Below are 24,813 nucleotides of genomic sequence, written 5' to 3' on the forward strand. Positions count from 1 at the left end.
GTATTCAACACTTAATGTGCAACAAGAAAATGGGATTTACACACATATATTGTATCTAGGTTATACTGTAACACAAGTAAAATGTATGGGATTGCCTGTCATCTAGGGGAGGGAGTAGAGGGAGGGAGGGGAAAATCTGGAAAAATGAATACAAGGGATAATGTTATAAAAAAAAATTACTCATGCATATGCACTGTCAAAAAATGTATAATTATAAAATTAATAAAAAAAAAAAAGAAAATGGGTATTACTGTGACCTTGTTCCATTAGTAATAGAACCAGAAAGAACACTTTATTTATATTCAGTTAGAAGAATTTGGTGCTTTTCTTTAAAGCCCAGAATATTATAAATTGCATGCAGTTGCCCCCATTTGGGAACGACACTTAGGATTGTCACCAAGGAAGTTAGTGGCAATTTGCAAGGTCAATGGGGTCAGCTTCTTAAATGGTCACCCAGATTTGAGAGAGAGAAATTCTGATAAAGGAAAACAGGCACTAATGAGGAAAAGAAGGGAAATCATTCTTTGAGGATGCACCCTGAGAACCAGGTATCCCACAGACTCATCAAGCATATCACTAATTATTCCACAGCTCAAAGGCAGCCTGGCCTACTTAGCTTGTAGGCAATAGAAAGAGAAACTCTGCTTGTGGTCGTTGAAAAGTAAGGCTAATGAGCAGCTAAAATAAATTACTGGAGAAATCAATCACATTGCTACAGGATTATTTCCGCTAAATTATCCTATTCGAAATCATTACTGTCAAGGCATCCTAAAGTGGATTACATCTTTTTTCATTTATTTTGGTAAAAGATTTGGTGTTGGGGTAATGGGAAAGAGGTTAGGTCTGGAATTGGAAGGTTTGAGTTTGAGGCATGTTGCTAATCCTACCTAAATGACAAGTCATCTCTAAGCCTCAGTTTCCCTATCTGTCTCATAAATCAGAATTGGTAGAACATAGTAGCTACAGAGTTAGCCTTGCTTATATGATCATAGATCCATTATGACTCAGTATCTTCAGACCAATCTCTAAAAATGTAGGTGAGTAAAAGGAATTTTCATACCCTATACTCAGTTCTGGCATTGAGAATGATCCCTATCTCCTCTGTGAAGTCCAGGCTATTTCCCTAGAGGCCTCAGGATCAGCCAGAGTCAGGATAAGCAAAAGTCCTTGGTCTTTAGGAGGAGAAGTAAGAGGTGGACAAAACTGCCACAAGCTCTCCACCAACCTCCCTTCTCCTCGTCCAGCAAAGTGAGTGTGGCTGTTTCACTCCACCCCCTAATCCCTCCTACGATTATCTGTATACACTAAAAGATCGAGCCAGCACAGAATAGTGAGAAGGGCCATTTTCCCAAGCATATGCTAATAGAGTTATTGTCCAATAGGTAATTAGCCTTAAGTGCTCAGTTGTCTGATTCCAGGGCACCAACTCAGAGTTTCAGCCCTTTACACTCAGCTTCTTTCTTTGATTGATGAGATCCTAGAAGCTCCATTTTATGTATTGTCTTTCATAGTAGAATATAAGCACTAAGGGGAGAAACTGTTTTTTTTTTTTTGTTTTTTTTTTTTTTTTTTTGCTTGTGTCTATATTCCCAGATACTGTATGAACTTAATAAATTCATTATCTAATCAAATCTGTAATTACTTAATGCAACCTCATCATTTTCCCTACAAAAAAAGAAAATGTCTAGAAAAGTTCTGTGCATCCAGCCGTCCTCCAGGTACCATGTGATCACGGCTTCCTTCCTAATTAACTCTTCCAACTCTGACTCTTCCCCAAACCCCAACTTCTTAAACTGTGGGTCATGACTCCATATGGGATCCCAAAACTGAATGTAGGTTTTGTAAAATTATGATTTATTATCAGTAAATGTTAGGTTTGCATACTTATTATATATATATATATATATATATATATATACATACATATATGTATATATATATGTGTATATATATATATATATACTTTATATATATATATATATATATATATATATATATATATATATATATATATATATATATATATATATATCTTTATATATATACTTTATATATACTTATCAAGTATCACTTAAAAATTTTTCAAGCCAAAGGGCTGCTAGTAGAAAAATTTTAAGAAGTCTTGCCCAAGGCCACCATTTCTACTGTAGGCCTTGGATTCAATGGCAAAAGATTTCCAGGCTCTTATTGCTTACAATTCTTCCAACAGTGGATGGATTTGCTTAGTTTGAACAAAGGTATATATACCAGAGAGAGTTAGCTAGATAGTATAATAGATTAAGTACAAAACCTGAAGTCAGGAAGACTTATTTTCCTTAGTTTTAATCCATCCTCAGACATATCCTAGTGGGCAAGGTACTTACCTTTGTTTGCCTCAGTTTCCTCATTTGTCAAATGCACTGGAGAAGGAAATGGCAAACCACTCCAGTATCTTTGCTGTGAAGACCCCAAATGGATCACAGAGTCAAACATGACTAACAACAACTAAATAATAGTCCAAAAAATGCTTGAGAGTTAAAAAAAAAAAAAAAAAGATTTTCTTTAAAATATAATTACAGAAAATTGTTAGCACTACTGTCTATGTACCCAGGTTACTTATACCTTCGGAATCTAATACTTAATGTGCAACAAGAAAATGGTATTTACACACATATATTGTATCTAGGTTATATTGTAACACATGTAAAATGTATGGGATTGCCTGTCATCGGGGGGAGGGAGGGGATAATTTGGAAAAATGAATAAAAAAAATAAAAATAAAAAAATATATATATATAATTACAGATCACCCTTCCTACAGTTAATTCAAATTAGACTGATAGCCTATTTTGCTAGACAGTCCAACCAAACTGGACTATTTGCCATACCTTGGACTGAACAGCCCATCTTCTATGCCTGGGATGCTTTCCTTCCTCATATCATCCCTTGGAATCCCCACTTCCATTCAAAACTCTCAATTCCTACTTTCTATAGAAGGTCTATTCTTCTCCCTCCTCAAGGGGTTAATCCTTCACCCCTCCCCTTGAAATTACTTTGTATTTACTTTGAATTTTTTTGTATTATCTATGTAGATATTTTTCCCTAAGTCTAAACATAAGCTCTTAGAGGATGAGTGTAAGGATTTTTTCTGCATTTTTTTCTTTATATCCTCAGTACATAGTGTCTTGCATATCATAGGTGCTTAAATTGAATTAAAAGGAGTTGAATTGAATTGAACAAATCTTAGTCATGACCAGGTCAGGTGGTTAACATTTAGGAAATCCTGAAAAGAAAGGTCTTTACCAAACAATGGATTTAACTCTAGCATTCCTTCATCTTGTATCCCTCAAAAAAGGCACTATATTCTAATCTAAATGCATTATGGGAACTGTTTATTCTCCATATCTTGATATTGAGCATAGAAATTCTCCAAGTTAAAAGGTTCTGTTGGTGTGGAGTTACCTAATCAATCAGGTGATTCAGGACCTAGTGCTTGTGAGGAGCTGGGATAAGAAAGCTGAGGATTATGATAACTGATATTTAAATAGTATTTTAACATTTTCAAAGAGCTTTACATACATTAGCTTATGATATTGAGAGGCAGTGTCGTATAATGGTTAGAGAACTTGTCTCAAAGCAAAAAAGACCTGGATTTAATTCCCAACTTTGAAGCATACTGGCTATCTGACCCAAGAAAGTCCACTTTCTTGGACATCTGTGATAGAAAAGGCACTGTCCCATCTTCTCCACCAGCATTCCAAGAGAAGGCATAGGAACAGCAGAGTCTGGCTCAAACCAGTGGTCTCTGAGAATGCTGGGATCTGAGCCCACCTCTATCTTCCCACTATCCCTATTAAGCACCCTGGAGAAGGCTCAAGTTGGGTCAAATTCCCTGTGCAATACCTCTCAGAGACTTTGAGAGACTGACTATTATTCTTCTGTTACCCAATAAGAAACCACCCCATGGTTCCTCTTATTTCCCTCTCTATGCTCATACTAAGCAGTCACCACCACTTAGGAAAAGAAAAGTCTTCCCCAGTCTCTTCTTCCAGATGTCTCATTCCATCCTCCTCAACCCTATCCTATGAACATGGCACTCCAATCCCGCCCTTCTCTTCCACTGAAGATTCTCTGAATCTTCATCCTGAATCAGATTCTCTGAAATTCCCATTCCTTAAAACTCCAACTCCCACTAATTTGATTCTGTTTCTCACACTCCTTCAATCTGCCCTGAAGAGAATGAATTCCCAACTCTCCGCTCCAACCCTGGCTGTATTTTATCATATACCCCTTGACATGTTGGTCCTTGCAGAGGAGTTAGGATAGTCCTTGTAGCCACTAACCCTTCTAAACTGTCCCTTTGCCTCTTTCACTCAGCAACCTTTATTCCTTTAAAGTACTCTCAATTACATTTTTATAATCTATGTAAATTGTAATGGGTACAGAATGCTGAGCCCAAGGAATTTCTCTCTCCTTTCAAAGATTCAGCACCTGGCTCATCATCTTTCTCTCATCTTTACACTGGGATATTTTAGTAATCATAAAAATGTTTTTCAGTTCCTCAGCCACCCTCAAATCTATGACTTACTCCTTTAATCTACCTCAGACACATATAAGGATGATGATAAACCCAACTTCCCATTGCCTACCGATGTTTCCTTAAAAACTGACATTTCCTCATCTACTCTTACTCTTCTATCATCCCATCTCTCCCTCTGTCTCATGTCTCCTACCATTCTTTGCCCTCATTGAGACTTCTAAAACAGCCACCCCAAGTACTTTCTCAGTCTAGGATCCTTCCTCTGATTTCCTCTTCCTCTCCCCCTAATCTCGTTAGCTACTTTACATCTAAGTGGTCCTCTGCTCTTAAATTCCTTAACCACTTGCACTGTGGCTTCTCTCCTTTTCCATACCTTATCCCATGAGCCCCTTCTACTCTTGTTCAAAGGTACTGAAAGCAGTTCGAGGGAATTTCCCCACCTGGTACCTTACAAATTCAGGTTGTCTAGTCTCAATTGGGCTCTCACTGAATCAAGACGGTGAAATCTTTCCCTAATTGACTTCTTCTCCCACTCCCCAAAGGAATTATTCCAAATCATCTCTACTTTCCTCAATCCTGTCACCACTTTCCCCTCTTCTTGCAGATTCTCACCTCCCTGATTTTCATGATATTATTCTCTCCTGGCTTTTCTCCTACCTATGGGACCACATTTTCTCATTTTCTTCAGCTGGCTCACCATCTGTCTTACATCTTTAATTGAAGAAGTTCTTTCCTAGATTTCTTCTCTTCATCCTATTTTTTTCTTTACATAACCTTAACATCTCCCATGGTCTTAGCTCTCATCTCTATTCCAGTAACTCAGATCTAAATATCAAGCCCCAGTGTCCCCAGAAGTTTAGTCTCACATCACCAACTGCCTAATGGAGATTTCAAACTGGGTGGCCTGGAGACATCTTCAACTTGATTAAATATCTAAAAGGGAACTTGGCTTTCTCTCTGAACCATCCTTCTTTCCAAACATCCCTATTTCTGCTGAAAGCATCACTCTCCTTTCAGGGTTTCAGGCTGGGCTCTAGCCATTACGCTTGTCTCTTTACTCTCCATTACCCAACATATCCACTCAGTAGCCATATTTTGCCATTTCTATTTTGAAAGCGTATTTGGCATCTTATCCATTCTCTCCACTCAGAGAGTTATCATCTTATTTCAGACCCTCATTGCCTCTCTTTAAATTATATAACAGTCTAATTGATCTTCCTGCCTCCCCACTTTCAGTCCATTCTACACAATGCTGCTAAAATACTTTTTCTTCAGTGAATAGATGACCTTGTGATTCTACTCACAAATCAACCCATTACAGTGGCTTCCTATTGCCTCTAGGAAGAAATAGACATCCTTCTATTTAGCTTTTACAGAAAAGTGTAACCTGCTCCCAATCTGCCTTTCTAGTCTTATTGGACATTATTCCTTTCCCCATACTCTGCAATCTCAACAAAATGGTCTTTTTTGTTTCTCAGTCTTCTATTTCTCACCTCTATGCCTTTGACTTGCATGGCTCTCCATCATCCCTGAAATGTACTCTCTCCTAATCACTTCCTCATAAAATCCATTCAGTCTGTCTAGATCAGGGGTTCTCAAACTAAGGCCTGTGGGTCAGATGCGGCCCACTGAGGACATTTATGCCACCCGCTGGGTTATGGCAAATGGGCTGAGGGGCGGAGACAGAGGGTGAGTTTTTGTTTTTAGTATAGTCCAGCCCTCCAACAGTCTGAGGGACAGTGAACTGGCCCCCTATTTAAAAAGTTTGAGGACCACGGGTCTAGATTAAGATCAAGCACCATATTCTCCATGAAACCTTTCTTGATATCAAATGAAATCATATTGGTGAAATATTTAGAATATAGGAGACATTTAATAAGTGCTTATTCCCTTCCTCTCTTATTCTGTTTTCCACCAAATCCTTGTGCTCTTCTTCCTAAATTATCTTGTATTTAACCACTTTGTGTATATTTGTACTTATTGATTTTATATTTATATTAAATTTACTTAAATCTATATTTTGATATATATGTATATATATATATATATACATATATATATTTATATATGTATGTGTTTCCTCCAACTACCCATCCCCTTGTATCTTGTATCTACTTGTCTACCATAATGCCTAGTTCATGAGCTTTGAGTTATATCATTAGAATGAGACCCTCAGGCTCAACTTTATTCTCTTCCTTGATAGCAACTACAGGAAGAACAAGGCTGAATTTATTTTTAAGGAGCCCTCTACTTTCCTGGTGATTACTAACCACAGAGAGATGTATTTTCCCAACAGGAACAAACATGACAGTTATCAGTTCCTAACACTCCAGAGACTTTGAGACTTTCCTCCCCCTCCCCTTCTGTTTCCTTTCTGCCCAGGAATGGCTTTCATTGGCTGTGCTCTAAGCAAATCTACCAAGCTAGAACAACCCAATCTGTACCCCAGAGAGCCAAAGTTGCCACCGGTATAAGCAGTGTTCCTGAGCTCACTAATAATACATTTCTTTTCCTTTCCTTTTTGTTACTCACTTTGTTTGACCCCTAAACTCATCTACCTGATTCTGGGTGAGATTGGACTCTCAAGGAACCTAGTAGAGGAAATTCGCATCACTCTCCAATGCAAAATAGTGCCCTTGGCTGTTACTATTATCAAATATCTTATATTTATCCTCTCTCTGCATTGTGTGATCTTAGGAAAGCGATTTGTCCTTCTGGGGGAGGCAGGCCACGATGGCCTCCCAGAACCCTTTGAGTACGGAAGATATGATAGTTTGCTCTTCGCACACATATGGTTCCTAATCTTCCACCCCTACCCAGCAGAATGTAAGCTCCTTGAAGACAAGGATTAGATGATTTCACTTTTTGCTTAGTAATAAGATGTCTGACACACAGTAGGCACTTACTAAATACTTATTGAATCAAGATGGGAATGAAAGATGCAAAGAAAAACTTTCCAAGATCCAAGTTATAAAGGAAAGGGCAGCTTAAAAAATTACAGGCTCCTGCATCCCAAGCTAACACTGTCCAGATAAATATTTCTCCAAGGAAAAGAACTGATGCTAACTGCAGGGGCAGAGATGAAAGCCCTGAAGGCTGGCGGCCTCCCCCTCTTCCCACAGCGGGAGCAGCCATGACAGAATTAATATCTAAAGTACACCACTAAATCAAAATGGTGCAAGGGCACTCATGGAGAAGGCGTCTAAAAAAAACCCACAGATGGAGATTTTGTAATCATAGCCCTGACCAAAAGGCTGCTGGGGGAAGCGGCTCTTAATTTTCTGAACGTGTTTAGGGTTTATAATTTTCCAGATGATCTCCTACGCCAGGCAGGAAAAGATGAGGCTCCTTATATATGAGCTTTAAGTTCATTCTCTGAACGAGCCAAGGCCATTCCTATACAGTGTGCACTGTGGGAGGGGAAATTCATGCCTAAGAGAGGAGGAGGAGAACGTCTCAGGGGAGAATCCACGTGGAACAGAAAGGAAAATGGTCTTAATAGATTAATTGGCATTTATATACAGCTTTAAAGTTCTTACAATTTCTCATCTGCTCCTTATAATCTGGCTAAGTAGGTACTACAGATGCTGTTACCTCCATTTGACAGATGAACAAACTGAGTCTCAGAGATGAAGTCATTTTCTTATGGTCTTGCAGATAGAGAATAAGAAGAAAGATTTCAATCCAAGTTTTCCTGACTTCAAATCCAAACCTTAACCCCTATACTAACTTGCCTCTCAAATGGCTAACAACTGTTTTTTGTTGTTTTTTTGTGGAAGGGTGATGGTCTGGGAGAACGGGTGATTTCATAGATGTAGGGAAATCCCAGTGAGAAAATTCCTCCTACCAGTGCATGTTGATAACTGCTTCCCATGAACACATTATTAAGCATACATTGGAATAATCAAAGTTTAAAATGAGATCTGAAATAACTCCAAGCATAGCTTGGAAAGTCACTTTTCTTTGAAGTTTGATGTTTCGTTGTCTAAAAGAGAATCTGAGTTCAAATACAAACTAGATATTTCTTAGCTCTATGACCCTTCGGGACTCATTTAATCCTGTTTACTTCAGTTTCCTCAACTGTAAAATGAGCTGGAGAAGGAAATGGCTACCACTCCAATATCTTTGCCAAAAAAACTCTGAAGTATTGTCACAAAGAGTCGGATAGCGACTGAAACAACAACAAGGTACACAATAGTGAACCAGTCGTTTTGGAAAATAATTTGGAAACATGCCAATAAAGTACCTAAAATATCCATGTTCTTTAATTCAAAGATTCTAAGACTCATCTCCCAAGATAGTCATCCATGAAAGGCAGTCCCCATAAAATATTTATAATGATACTTTTGCTATTCTAGTTAAAAAGTCTGAACAAAAAAAGTCCTTTGGTTGGGAAATGGCTAAACAAATAATGATTTGTGTGCTGTAAGAAATGACACATGGGATAAATACAGAGAAAACTGAGTCTTCTAGGAGCTAATGTCTAACAAATCAAGTGGAATCAAGAAAACAATATACATAACAATGACAAAAATATACAACTAAAAAACCATTCAACTGTCAATGTTACAGAATTACAAAGAACAGGTAAGTATGTGCTCCAAGGGGCTAGAAAAAAGGGTGGGGTAGGAGAATGGTTCTACCCTCAATGGGTTGGGAATGGGAAATTCCCAATGGGATAGCATTTGTGCTTTCAGACTTTCAGAATATAAGGGCTTTGTTCCTTTCCCCACTTATCTTACTCTTTTTTTTCCCCAAAAAAATATCATTTTTTCTATGGGATGAATTCTAGGAGAAAGATGGATGAGTGCTAGAAGAAATGTAAGCAATAGAAAAATAAAATATATCTATCCAGTTTTATTTTTTAAAAGTTATCTGGGGCATTAGAAATTTACACAAAGGAATCTATTCAGTTCCTGTCAGTCTGGGACTTAAATCCCAAGTTTTCATGACTAAGAAACTAGTCATTTTAGCAATATGATCTATTGCTACTCAATTATAATAATGATTAGACAAATATGTGTGTATCTCTGTGTGTGTGTGTGTGTGCATGTGTATACATATATAAGGCTGAATTTGAACTCAGCTTTTCCTGACACTAAACCTGGTACTCTATCCACTGTGAACTTAAGACCCTAGAAACACAGATTCTGAGATGGAAGTAATCTCAGGACATCCACTGAACACTTCATTTGGTAGCTGAGAAAGGGACTATCTAGAACTAGACTATGAGACTAAGAAGCAGGGTTGCTCTGGTACCCAAACTAGCCCCCTCACCTCTCCATCACAATCAAGCTTTATCACCATTTGTAGTTTCAATTCATTTCTTAAGTGCCTGCTATGTGTAAAGCAAGGGCGTTGGACCAATGATGATGAGATCAGAGATTCAGAGCTAGAAAGCACCTGGAAAGGAGGGAAGGCAATTAAACCCAACCCCTTCATTTTTTGAGGGGGAACCCAAAGCCAGTAAGATTTTGAGGCAGGATTCAAAGCCAGATCCCCATGACTCAGTGCTCTGTCCATGGCTCCAGGTTAATAACAAGAAATGACACCCCAGGTACGCACAGAACTATGCACACATTGGGAAAATCAAAATCAAAACTGAGCTTTTCTATCAATATGGTATAGTTTGACAATCAATTATTTTTATTATAGGCTGTTGTTTTGTTGCATTTTTTTCATTTATAATTTTTTTCACAGTATATATGCATGAGTAATTTTTGTTTGTTTGTTTTGTTGCATCTTAAGAGAGGATGTAGACCATTTTCTTGATAACTTTGATAGAAACTTTCTGAAGTTTAGCACATTTCTGGGCATGTGAATGTTGAAGTGTCAAAGTGATGGAAACACAACACAAACCAACACAACACAACACAAACAAAACCAAACTCTTCAAAACATTTTCTGAGCAAAGTTTGACAGAAAATAGAAAAGCTGAAATCAAAGACAGAGGGAAGAGACAAATGATAATCAAGGGAAAAGTGTGAAAGATGCTTTTGTCCTCAAAGGTTGTGGAAAGGCCATTTCCATTTCTAGCTCTAGTCTCTGTTCACAGAAATTGGAGTCCAATTAGCATGTACTTTCTGTGCTTTTTTTTTTGTTTGTTTGTTTTTTTCATTTCATTCCTCATATTCCAGTGGCTAGCATTTATCGAGAGAGCTTTCCTGATCCTAATTTATAACTTCAGAGGCTAGGGGCCCAGTGGAATGTCACTTTTTCTGAAGAGATGTTTGCTTTCCTAGTTAATTTTTTTCCTTCTCTCTTATTTTTTCATAATGAAAATCAAAATGTCTCCTAATTATTTCATGCTGAGTGAAACATTTAGCACATTTATGAAGTAATGGTGCTTTAAATATTCCTCTAGGCCCTGCTGTGTTTTTGTGCTTTAAAAAAAACAAAAAACAAAACAAAAAAAACCCCACAATCTTCTCCCTTTTAAAAATTTTTTATCCAAAGGCATCTTTGAAGCCATCTCTACTAATTTCAGGATATTTTTGAGGGCCCTTCATCTCCACACTAGGGCTATCAACTTCACATGGGAAGTATTCACACTTCAGTAGGCCTGCCTGAAAAACAGCTCCCAGGTAAGATATTCCCCACTGATAATTCTCTCCAGCTTGTGCCCTTTTCTGAACCTTTGCAACTGAAATCTTTTCTCCTCCATTTCTTTGTTTAGGAAAAAAAAAAAAAAAAAAAAAAAAAGGGATTCAGACCTGGTGGATGAGGTACTGAACCTAGGGTCATTCAACAAATTAAAATTAAATTAAAATTAATTATTTTTATTAAATTAAATTAAAATCTGGGCTTTAGCTATTATTGAGTCCATCACTCCTATTTGACTCATGAGGAAACTGAGGTGTAGGGAAATGAAGGGGCTAGTCTCTGGAGTTATAAACAAACACAGTTATGATAAGTCAGGAAGAGAATTGGAAACTAAGTCAAGGATCATTCAATTTAAAACTGAAAAAGACCTCAAATACAGCCTTATCTTTTTTTTTTTTTTTAGCCTCAAAAGCATTTTATTTTCTCAAATACTCATGGTAGTTTTAACATTCATTTTTGTAAGACTTTGTATTCCAAATATTTTTCCCTCCGTCTCTTACTACCCCATTCTCCAAGACAGCAAGCAATCTGATAGAGGTTAAATATGTACAATTCTTTAAAAAGATTTCCCTATTTGTCACGTTGTATAAAAAAATATCAGATCAAAGGGGGAGAGGAGGAAGCATGAGAAAGAAAAAGCAAACAAACAACAAAAAGAGGTGAAAACACTATGCTTTGATCCCCATTCACCTTCTTTCTCTAGATGAAAATGATATTTTCCATCCCAAGTCTATTGTAATTGTCTTGCATCATTGCATGGTACAGCTTTATCTTTTGACTAAGTGTGCCTCCAGGGTTACAGAGCTAATTAAGGATTTGAGCCAGAGTTTGAACCCAATTCTTGTTTGATTCCAAAGCTTTGCCCTTTTCACTATCCCCAAAGTGTCTCAGGGAAAAATCTAACTTTAAATGGTTGAATCTCATCTCTGTGCCTCAGTTGACACATGTAAAATAGGAAGTGTGTGGGCAGAACTTCTCCCTGTTTAGTGTAAGGTTCCAAAGCATGTTGCCTCACCTGAGGGGGCTGCTTCAAATTTCTCACTCCATTTCTATACAGCCGTTGGAGCAATTTTCCTATTTAACCAACTCCAGTGACTCCCTGCTGCCTCTAGCAAAAATTAAATTCTCACTTTTAAAGTTCTTCCCACCTGGACACTCCTCCTCCTCTCCCATTCTGTGACTTGGCCAAATTGGCCAATTCTGCTCTTTTCCACACATTCCACTTGGATCCTATCTCAGTATTCTATGTTAATCATCCCTGGCACCTGGATGAACTCTCCTTTCACCTCACAAAGCTTTCCTAATCTCCCACGTGCTGTTGCCCTCAGCCCCAAACTCCTTTATGTGCACTTCTGCTATATTAATTTAATCACCTGTGTATCATCTGTCCTATCATCTATTTATCTATTATCTAGCAAGCTATAATTCTATACTCTATCAGCTATAAATCTATCACTTCTTTCTCCTTTTCCTTCTGTCTCTTCCCATCTCTCTTCCCCTCTTCCTCTCATCTTTTATTGTCCCCCCTCAGAATATAGTTTTAAAATTTTCAATAGTATGTCGCTTTTCCAAATATATGAAGAGAGTTCTCAACATTCACTTCTGCAAGACCCGTGTTCCCAATTTTTCTCCCTCCCCTTCCGCAAGAGAAAAAACAATCTGATAAAGGTTAAATATATCAACAGAATATAATTTTCTTAAGGGTGGGAGCTTTTTTTTTTGGTCTCTGCAGCACCTAGCATAGTGTTTGCCATACACTGGGTGCTTAAAACATGTTTTATCTATTGAATGAATGGGTAGATGGGGAAGTGACTTAAATTCTCACAGAGCTGCAGGGAGGTCCAGATCTGGGAATCAAGGCACTATCTAGCCTGACCTATGACCGTTTCTTTTGTGCATTGGGGCTCACAGAGCTTTTTCCCCTCCACCACCCTGTAACATCGGCAACAGTGATGTCCAACTCAAATAGAATCCCTATCCCCATTTTTTTTTTTAAGCAGTACATTGACTAAGAAAACCAAAAATTAATAACAATTATGCTGTACTGTTGGGCAGCTGGATGGTGCAGTGGATAGCAGGGAAAGTAAGTCACTTAATCCTGTTTGCCTCAGTTTCTCGGCTGTCAGAAGAAGAAAACCCTAGACCTAGAAGAAGACCACCAGTATCTTTGCCAAGAAAACCCTAAATGGGGCAGACACAAATGAACGGCAGCCGTAGTTTGTTATATTGTTTTTATTTTGTTAAACATTTCCCAAACACATTTTGGTCTGGTCCTGCTATTATTACTAGGGAGTTTTGCTGCAGGAAGCTTGGCACCTCTGGTAAAGCATTAGCTCTATTTTACCAGAATGGAAACAGAGGCTGGGAAAGGTAGGGCCTTCCCTAAGGCCACTCAGAGGATGCAAGATGGAGCCAGGACTAAAAAAGCAGCTCCGGTCTTCCCTGCAGGAACATTATTTCAGGTCTTACTAAACCAATAAATTTGTGCTTGCTTAAGCTTGCTTGGTTACTTTGTTTTTTTTCCTTGAGAATTCGTTTCCAAAGGATTATGAAATAGTTGCTTTAAAATCTATATCAAACTTCCTACTTCTTTCAAAGGTGGCATAGTGGAGTGAAAGGGGCCCTGGGTTCAAATCGAAGTACCAGTAGCTGCTAGATTGGCCAAATCACTTAAATCTTTAGGCCTGTTTCCTTATATGTAAAATGAGGGGGTGAGACTCGATGGGTCAGTAAAGTCCCTTCTGGTCTTATGACCAATACTGTCACTGCCCCAAACTGAAGTTATTTGCTGCTTTCTCACAAGAATTTAAACCTAAATACTCTCCTTTAAGTTACTCTTCTCTGCTATAGGCAGATTTTCCCAAAAGATCAAAGGTTATCAAACTTATAGATCAAAGTCTATTTGACCTTTCACTCTGAGAAATCCAGTTCAAAGAAGACTTTCATAAGAACTGCTACCTCAAAGACCTCTCTTTTCTTTCTTCTAGATATGTTGAAGGAATTAAAAATATTTGATTATGGCTTCTTTCTTGGACCTCCAGTCACCTTTAAAATATATATTATATATATATATATATATATATATATATATATATATATATATATATATATATATATATATATATATATATATATATATATATATATATATGTATAGGTATAGATTTTTTTGGTTCCTACTTGAGGGATGAGGATGGTTGGATAGGGAATCCTTTACTCTTCTTTTATTATCACCACTTTACAGCTCAGGAAACTGAGAAGTTAAGTGTTCAGGGTCACACTACTAGCAATTGTCAGAGGCTGTTTTGAATCTGGATCAAGCTTCTCGATGCAAGGTAGAACACATTGTCCATTGAGTCATCCAGCTTATGTTTCCCAACTTTCTATTAGAATATGACATTTCAACTCACATCCTTTGAGCTCTTTCACAATTTCTTGAAGCTTATTCTTCATAGGAAAACATCCCTGGGAATTAGAGCAGAATCTTGGAGGGAGGGGTCCCCTAGTCCGATTTCCTTCCAAAGGTTGAAGCTGAAATAACTGGACAGCACGAAATTCCAGCTTCCCATTTCCTCTCTGACGATCCCTACATCTTACTAATCTAACCCTTCCTAGTCCATTTCTTTCACATGCCCACTTATCGTCATTTTACAGGACCACTTTCCTTGAGTTCAAGAATTCCAGGAAAAAGGATTTTTCCCTGGAAGACCACTGTATCAGTGAGGTAAGCAAATGTTGAGTTTCTTAATGTCTTGCAGATTTCACTGGTTCTTACTCAAGTCACTGAACTTTTTGATTTAAGCAGTGTTTTGAAGCCTCATTAATCAGAACTACCATATTTCCACATCGGTCTGGGATGGCTAGAGAGCTTTGCCCTTATTTTAAGACACTCTGACTAAACCATAAATATGATATACAAATCTTTCTTGAGTGTTGAAACCAAAAACCTGTGTGTGAAGTGATTAAAAAAAATAAATAAAAAAGCTACCAAAAACTGTAAACAATTTGGCAGGAGGGAGGAGTCTGAAAAGAGCTTTCTCTTACTGAGCATGACCTCGGCCCTTCCAGTGGAGGCTGGATGGCACAAACAGATCAGAAGGTATAGCTTGATTTCTTATTTTCAGTAATGAACAAACAATGCACTCTACTCCACTTTTGCCAGGGGAATTATTCTAACATTTATATACTTGTCCCCTTAGAATCACAAACTTTGAGAGTAGGGATTATTTCTTCCTTTGCATTTGTATTCACTATGACTAGTTTAGCACAGTCTTTGGCATATAGAATTACATTTACTTTGGCTTAGGTGAAGGACTGAGGGCACCAAAATTTCTGAGAAAGGTTTACGGCAAGTTGGAAACTTCCTATCAAGGTACTAATTAATGCATCTTTTTCAGGGGAAGCGACAGAGCTTGTCAGGAATTGGTGGCAAAAAGATTAAACATCCAAACTCTCTGGTACTCTCCCCCATTTTTCAGCTTCCTTTGGTGTATACTCTTCCTCTATTAGATTATAAGATCTTCCAGGACAAGAGTAGTCTCTCTTTCTCCTTTTTTCTTCTTATTTGTAAAACCAATCTCCAGTTCTTTTGTAAAGCTGGCAGCTTGGGCCTAAGTCCAGAAAAAAGACTTGCTAATTTGATTTTTCTCTTAAATAGTCTGCAGAGTAAATCCAGCCACATTTATCTACTTCCCAGAATAGTGATTTATGACATTATAAATAGTAAAGAATGCTGATTTCATTAATTTTATTATCTGTAGGTCTCAAAGGGGAGAAACAAAGATGGTTTAAAAAAAAAAAAAGGTCATAAATTAATGGGCTATATAAAATGTTTTCCAGTGACTTTCTACTTTTACATAAACGTATACTTTCTCCATAAACACATTTTACTCATTCTAATGAACTCAGTCTCTAAAATTCTGACCCCTTTTTTTAAAAAAAGAAAAAAATATTTAAGTAGTAATGAGAACTTACAATAAAAAACTAGTTAAAAACCTAAACCTTTTTTATATACGATCAACAAATTCTGAATTATTTTTTATTTTTTTATAATAAATGGAAAATGAAAATATTTAACATGAACACTTGATACATAATTTCCTTAAGACTCCTCTACTGGGAAACAAAACTGTACATATTTAAAGAGTGTAATAATATACACTCATGATGTCACACCAATTAGTATTGGTTTATTCCCAAATTATTACCAGTTTGGGCTACGGTTGTATGAAAAAAGGTGTGCAAAGCTTATTAGGACCCGTCCTGACAGAAGACTTATTTCTCAGAGTCAAAACCTTTAAATCTCTGAGTTCTGAAAGTGACATAATAGTGTAAATACACTATAAATGGACAAATAAGTCTTTGAAAGAGGCTAGATAATGGAAAAAAATATTTCAGTACCTCATATACAATAATTAGTGAAAATATTTCCACTAACTACTTTTTGTCCAAATGAATTAAAGACTATATATATTTATATATATATATAAACTCTTCTTGTATTATAATGTGACAAATAGCTAATAAGTTTCCATTAGAAGTTCTCTAGATGTTACCAAGTCTTCTTGGTCTTTTAATTATACACATTTTTTTTTTCAAGTAAAGAAATGTTTAACAGATGTAAACTATTTATTGAATATTTGCCACCAAATATTGTTAAATACATTATCTTGCAGCATATCGCTTTCAAGTTAAAATGTCAGAAACAAACACCAATATTTACAATTCTTTTAAGGAATGTTACATAATGACACATTAAGGCGTAAATTCTTTTGGCTTATAATTCTTAAAAGAATGATAATAGCAAAAGTGATGCAAAATCTTCAGTGTAAGATTATGATTAAGCTACGTTTTACAAAAATATGGTGTAAGATGGCAATAATCCCATTCAACATCCTGGATTAGGTCCCTTCAGGAGGGACTGATAATTTATACAGTCAAACTTTAAAATTTACAGGTAAAGGCAGCAGTTTAACACCACCACTGAAACATACAGCTCTTAACATAATACAATTTTCAGGCCACAGTCTTGAAGGTCTGAAGTATCAAGTTGGTTTGATGAATTAGTCGGTTGGCACTTATGAACACATTTATTGCCCTGTTACAAAAGAACATAAATAGTAATGTTTTAGACAGTTTTTAGAAGCAAAAACTCATATATTCAAAAAGGCTAATCTTTAACACAACTTGCAAAAGATAAAACTGATCAGTTTTATCCTTTCCAAAGTGAAGCCACTATTCCTGTGGGATATCATTGTTTGTATTTTCACATTAGAAATGCAAAGTTTCTGCATTACTGACAACTCCTAGTAGTTATCACTGACCATAAACCAATAGTTTGCCAATTATAGATGATACTTCTGATACTAAAAAGTAAATTAGAGATAACTGGCCATAAAGGAAAATCCTCTTATATCCCACTCTGGATTTCATACAAATTTATGCTTCAAATGGCACCATTTGAAATGTGCAAGTTCATGCTAATCACACAATCATTTTCATCTCAACCTCCCCCAAAATGAAAGAACTCCTAAACAAAATCACAACAAAGAAAGACATAAGCAATTATCAGTGTTAATGGGGAATGGACGGCAGTAAAGGCAAGACATTTTTTTTTTTTTTTAACATATTAGTCTCAATTACATTACATCTACTGCAATGCATAGACAAAGGAAATGCACTATAAATGCACAAATAAGTCTTTTGAAAGAGGCTAGAGATAATGGAAAAAAAATTATTTCAGTACGTCACATACAATAATTAGTGAAAATATTTTCACCAGGTCAAAACTAAAGGTCAAAACTGACTTTAAACTCTAAAACTTTCTAATACTGCCCATTTCCCCATTTCCTAAGACAGGCTGTTCCATTTCATATGTTCACTCACAATGCCAATGACACAAACTCTATAATGTAATGAACCTGTTATTTCTCTTTTCTAAAATCTGCAACATTACCCTCAAATATGCCAACTAATTATAAGAGGGGCCCACTCAAAGCACTGATGGATCAGTGTGAACACATGTTCTACTTATGAACCCACAGGACTATTCTGTTTAAAAAAGGTCAACACTGAATAATAAGGAGAGCAACAACAATGGGGGTCCTGGAAAAGCTTCAATAATCAAAGGTAGGTTTTCAAATGGATTCCTGCTTCCTCTTATCATGGTTGTTAATTAACTCAAAGCCAGATATCATTATTGTACTGAGCGAAATTTTTCCAATGAAAGTATCTGGTATTATTAACTGGATTCAGCAAAAAGGACTTGGGAAAAAATGGTCTCAGTTTAAAAAAAAATATATTAAGATGAAAAAAATGATACCAAATAGTAAAAAAAAAATAAAAATAAAAATGGTACCTGTCTTGAACAACAAACACTACAAATCAAATATTTTATGTTGAAGTTGAAGAATCTGATTCAATGTGTTCATTCCCAATTTCAAACCCATCTGCTTTGCTGAACTGACAGATTAAAAAAAAAAAAAATTAAATGTCAAGTGACTATTAACAAGGCAGCTTTCATCTACCAGCTTAGAACACACTTAATCCATACATGACATGGCACATAGTCCATGTGGACTGAGCTTAGGGCAATCCAAAGTCGCACAATTGCATGATGGATGACGGTAAAGATACAGGCAGCAGCCACAGTGACTACTCAGCAATTCCTGGTGGGAGACACACTTTCCTCCCCACCCTGTGAGGTAGACAGTACAAGGATTGTTTCTCACATTTTACCAAAAAGAAAAAACCAAATCTCTGAATGGTTAAATGACTTGAGCATTTGAGCTAAGATTCTCAGTAGCCAGGTCTTTCAGTGGCACTGAACCTCCCTGTTTCAATGGCCTCTCTGGAAGAAGAGGACATCCCACCACTGTGGAATTAAGAGTATAAAAATCTTAGCAGGAGAGCTGTCCCATCTGCAAGATTTTCAGAGCTTAATGAAATCAAAGACTGTGGCTGTAGGCTAAGAAACATTCTTGAGGGATGGGTGACAAAGACAGCCAGAGTTCTATGCCAGGTCCTACTTTGTGACAAATGTCAATGTCCCAATGCTGAGGTGAGGTAGAATCAAACATAACCCCACCTATCTCCTTCCATTTTTCCCATAAACATAAGATATGTAATCTAAAAATGCTCTCTTCTCCCCTCCACTTCCCAGTGAATTAGTTTATTTAAATGCAAATTTATTATTTATGGGACTGCCTATATAGAATTGAATACTACAATTGCATATAAAATCAAAATATATCATTATCATTGAACTTACTTTCCATCTTTAAAATAGGTTTTCAGAGTGTCACTGAAGCTCTTGGAGTATTTTACAAATTCTTTCTTTTGGTGTTCAAGTGCCTAAAGAGACAAAAGTCAAATGGTGAAATTATAAGACACTAAGAGACACTAATACCACAAAGTAAGTCACACTCAGTGAAGGTCGCTACCTATAGTGAAAATCCACAATCACTGCTATCCAGTCCTATCTCAAGCACTCAATAGAGAAGGGAGGCAAGCCTAAAATTAGATTAGCAGGGGCCTCTACCACGCTGAAAAAGCTCTGGAGTAGGGAGAAGCTAATGAATTCATTGTTTGTCAGTTGTTTAAGGATCTGCTTAGTTATGACTGGTGAGATGTAGCGCCAAAAGTTTAGTCACATCAACTCCCTGGTACTGCCCACTACAGCAAAGAAAGAGAGCATTATCCGAATAGGGGAAGATAGTTTTCATGCTGATAAAAGACATAAAGCTGGACAAGATGATAGGTTTCTGATCAAGATTAATCAGTCACACCCAAGGAGCACATTCAAATGGAAGGGTCAGGAATACATGGATTTATAAGCCTTCCATTCCAACAGTCACTTTTCTCTACATAAGGGTGCTTTCAACAAGTGAGGAGCCAAAGCAAACATGGCAGCTGCAGAGTGCTTCTGCCCAACATACCCGGCGGTTCTGGTACTGATATTTTTTGAAGACGTTGTTCACTGTGTCAAGAAGTTCTTTTATTGCACTGGCAATATCCCTGTTGGGAAATGAAAAATTGAGCAACTTATTAAATCAGTTACATCTAATATAGACATTTTACTGTTTTTTTGGGGGAAAAAAAAACAAAAACAAAAAAAACCAGAAAAAAAACCCTTCTTTTCATATGGAGACCTTCAATGTAAAACCTAAATTCCCAGGATACTCTTTTATTTCCCAAACGTGGCGCATCAGAATGACATGATGATTCTTCTCATTACTCAATGCTGCTTGAGTGACTTCAACTTTCCCTTAAATTTATCCTCGAAAATCTCTAATTTCCTTCTTTATCTTTGGTTCCCCCATCCACACCGCACTAAGCAACTGATCTGGGATTCAACAGAAAATCCATGCTTTGAGGATTCCCCAGTCTAAGTATCACTCCTACTGGGCATTACTCCAGGTTTCATATCTAGTTCAATGACGGAACACTGTTACATTTCCAAGATGTAACTCGATTAAATTCCCTCATAAAATCCCATCTATTATGTAGTAACTATTATTTAAGAGCAATGCCCAAAATCTTTTAAAAATAATAGATTATAGCTAACATTTGCAAATATAATTTCATTTAATTCTTAAGAACACCCTTACAAACTGAGGCTGAGGTAATAATGTCAAACAGCTGTTAAGTTCATGAGGATGAATTTAAACTCACATTAAACTCCTTACATTCTGTTTAGCACTTTGACATCAGAGTTAACAGATTAATACCAGAATCTATTCAAGTTTTCTGATTTTTCCCTTAACCTTTCCCTCATGAAGGAGGTGTGATATACATGGTCAATATCACCTCATTTATTAAACCCTCCTTCCATATCTGAAAAAGCAGAGGAGACTTAGAATCTTCCCCACTCTTGTACTCTTTTTCACTTCTACATTTCTGGCTTGTCTACAAGGCTGTCCTTTTCCAATGATACATTCTATGCTGAAGTCTTTTTTTTTTTTTTTTTTTGGCGTTTAGAAGAGCCTTCTATTCCTTCTGGCCCAAACTTCTTCTGAATTCATCTTTTACAAAGTTATGTTAGTCTCAATTATCATTTGATACCTTTGTTTCTAGAAATACAATGCAAACACACACATACAGACACACGCGCACAATAAAAACAGCACATTCTACTAAAATCCACCTGGATGCCTTCTCATGGGGTGGAGGTAATTCAAAGTTATCACAAAGTCAATTAAAAATCAATACACATTTACTAAGTACCTCCTTGGTACCAGCCTGAAACTTTCTAAGGTGTCTGAGGTTTACAGGCTAGGACTATGTCTTAAACTCAAATCACTCTGCATCTCATTGATTGACCAACAATGGTTCCCAGGTCAAGCCTCCTTTGGTCACTGTCTGGACCCTGACTGGCTCAGAGTGAATATAAATAGCAGTTGTTTTTTGTTTTGACCATAACCTGAGAATCTTCCCCTTCCAGATCAATTTTCTTTTTGAACTAGGTACAAGAGGCCATTCTTTGTTTTATTTCTTTATCTAGCCTTAATCACTAGTTGGGCACTGCCTCAGTCAAACTGAGACCTGTTAAAGTTTGACTGAGGCAATGCCTCATAGTGATTAATCAATAGATTTTTTGGTATACCATGTTTTGGGTTCTGGGCTGAAATCCCAGTTAAAATTATCTGTAATGTGGGTCTTGGTTTCCACATTTGAAATAAGAAGGGCACTAACTGGTTAAACTTAAAAAGTTTTTTCATTTCTCAATCATCTGAAACCCTTTAATCCTCAAAAGTATGTATCAATCGCTACTTAAGAAACAAACAAACAAAGAAAAAACACAGGTCCCCTAGCTTAAAAACCTCTGTCTTAAAATCAGACCAGGTGCTTTTCTGTGCAGGTATAGCATATAAAGTATGCTAGAATGGGGACGGGGTTCTGAATACTTCTCAAGATTAACATTTTGCTATCTTTCTCATACCATCATACAAATTTGGCCTTTGTATGTAGTTAATATTTAACAATAGGGATGGATCACTTGAGCATATCACTAGCCAAAGCAGGGGTGGTGGACTTTGTCTCTGAAATTTTTATTAATGTGATCACAGCATAGAATTGAACACTCAATCCTGGTCCCTTAAACAACATTCTAACCAGCTGAGAAATCCAGAAATTCTTTCTTTCTTTCTTTCTTTCTTTTTTTTTTTTTTTTGGCGGGGACGGGGCTGAGGCAGTTGGAGTTAAGTGACTTGCCTAGCGTCACACAGCTGGGAAGTGTTAAGTCACTAAGGGCAGACTTGAACTAGGTCCTCCTGATGTTAAATAGAGGTCTATAGCACCAAAAAGATTCAGAACCTCCCAAACAGAGCCAGCTCTTTCCATATACTATAAGACCTCTTTGTTTGTTAAGAAAAATAATTTTAGGCATTTTAAAATTGAATGATAGTCACTTCCTTTTAATAAAGGAAATATTTTTTATTATGGCTTTTTATTTACAAGATATATGCATAGATAATTTTTCAGCATTGACAATTGAAAAACTAAAGGAAGCATTTCTTATAAGAATTCCTAAGAATCAAAAGACAGCAATTTAAAATCCTAAAAAACATCATTGTCCTCCTCCATTGTGGATGAGGACCAAAACCAGGAGCAAGTTGTTTTGCCTTAATTTGCAAGTGAAGGGGATTTAAGTTGTGCAAAATCACCAGGCTCATTCTTTCCTACAGCCACTTAACTCCAGTCAGTGGCAATTTGGTAAGCAAAATAATGTTCCCTGTGCATCTCAAATTTCCCAACATTTAATTTCAAAATGATATACAGGCTGAAGAGAGCTTTTAAGTTTCAAAATTATGAAATAAGAACTATAAGATAAACCCAATGCTACCTGAGCTCAATCTTTCTCAATGGGACACATTCTGGATTCATTTATTGATTCTGTGGCTTTAAGCCAATCATGTTAATCAAGCTCCACCCCAATGGGTCTCAAAATTTCCTACCCAGCAGAGTGAGGAGACTGGAACAAATAAGGTTCCACATAGCTCCTGGATTTTCATTTAAGAAGGTCCAGGATTATCACTTAGTCTTTCATCTAGAAAGTTGTCATCTAGACTCCTAATCTGTACAATGAACATTATAACAGTCTTACCTCCCTAAAATGTGGTGAGGATAAAATGAGAATGACAATGTTTTGCAAATTATATTCCTTTGTAAAGGAGAACCTTCTTATGATTGCTGGGATTGTTATTCCTTGCTTCCAATCAATAACCTTTAGTTTTTAAAAATCTATGCTCTTCATCTAGGCATTAAGCCATTGACTCAGACTTCTCTGCCTCATTCTCTAAGGACCAGGATAAGCCTTCAGGAACATCTGGCCATATATTTGAACAAGAATTCCTCCTATAATTCACTTACAAATGCTCCTGTCTTCGACCAAAAATATAGGAAGGTTCACAGGCAATTTATGTCACTATGATATAGCACTAATTGCATGTTTTTTTGCTGTCTCAATCTCACTTTGCCCCTTTGAAACTTGCACCCATCAGTCCTTGGTTTTTGCCCTCTGGGATCAAGCAGAACAAGATTAAGCCCTCTGACACTAGACAGCCCTTCAAATACTTGAAGATGGATTTCTGTTCATAGGATTTAGAAGTAGAAAAGTTAGGAATCAACTAATCCATGCGGCTCACTTTACTGAATAGGAAACTGAGGCCTTGAGCATCCTCTGCCCACAAAACAAGTCTTTCCTCTAAAACCCATGGGGCACAATCTTGAGATTTATAGGTTTCTTTTCTTTGCACAAAGAACCACAAAGACATCTTTGAGCTCCCTCTTTTGCTTTATATTCATTTTTCAAGTTTTCCCATTCTCGTGAATTAAATTGAACCCCTTTATTTTCCTTCATTACACTAAACTTCCTCCACACCCTGCATATGATGCACTAACCTTGCTTTTGATTCTTTTCCATTATGCATGCATTATAATTACTGTGTATGGTTAAAAATGTTTCATCTCGTCAAGTTTTTAAACTGCATTTTATAAACTTGCAGATATGATAATTTAGAAATGAACAACAGTCTGACAATTATCTTTTTAAAAATGATCAATTTTAACATGTAATAAAATGAAAATGTTCAGGGACTGCTCTGGTAAACAAAACACTTACTTGATTGTCTGAAGGAACCTTACTCGGTCGTTGATCTCATCAGGGATCTTACTGAGAATCTGTTTAAGTGCTCGTGCCTTTTCATTCAAGTCCTGGAATTCAGGTTCTGGTCTCTCAATCATATACTCTGACAAAATAAATAGTAAACAAACTATAAGGTATCGCCAGGTCTAAATCAATTCCTGGAGCTTAAAATCTTAAGGAAAAGTTGACCAAAAAGATAGTAGAAGAAAAATGTGATAATAACCACAATACTATGGAAAACAAAAACAAAAACAAAAACAAGTCCTTTCAAAGAAATAAAAAATCTGATCAATGCAATAACCAACCACAATCCCAGAAGACTGATGAAGCATGCTATTCTGGTGACAGAGAGTTAAGGAACTCAAGGTGCAAAATAATATATATTTTGTTGGGTATGGCCAAAGTGATAAATGAATTTGTTTTTCTTGCCTAAGCACATTTATTACCAGGATTCTGGTTTTCTTTTTTCCTCCACTGGAGGAAGAAGAGAAAATAGATTTTTCTTAATTGGAAAAGATTTTTTTTTTTAAAAAAGAGGTCTACTATA

The 24,813-nt window shown here is 36.7% G+C and overlaps 1 protein-coding gene across 2 annotated transcripts in view; it reads right to left on the reverse strand.

Annotated features, from left to right (window-relative positions):
- Positions 1 to 16,731: 16,731 nt before the first annotated feature.
- Positions 16,732 to 24,813, reverse strand: part of PDCD10 (programmed cell death 10) — a 43,281-nt gene continuing 35,199 nt past the window's right edge. For both annotated transcript variants that reach the window (XM_074298139.1, XM_074298140.1), the window contains exons 5-8: positions 24,243 to 24,369; positions 20,059 to 20,137; positions 19,392 to 19,474; positions 16,732 to 17,219 (exon numbers count right to left, since the gene is read on the reverse strand). In XM_074298139.1, coding sequence (XP_074154240.1) covers positions 17,138 to 17,219; positions 19,392 to 19,474; positions 20,059 to 20,137; positions 24,243 to 24,369 — 371 coding nt within the window. In that variant the 3' untranslated portion in view covers positions 16,732 to 17,137. The remainder of the gene's footprint in view (positions 17,220 to 19,391; positions 19,475 to 20,058; positions 20,138 to 24,242; positions 24,370 to 24,813) is intronic.

Source organism: Sminthopsis crassicaudata, chromosome 3 (genome assembly GCF_048593235.1).
Source record: "Sminthopsis crassicaudata isolate SCR6 chromosome 3, ASM4859323v1, whole genome shotgun sequence".
NCBI lineage: Eukaryota > Metazoa > Chordata > Mammalia > Dasyuromorphia > Dasyuridae > Sminthopsis > Sminthopsis crassicaudata.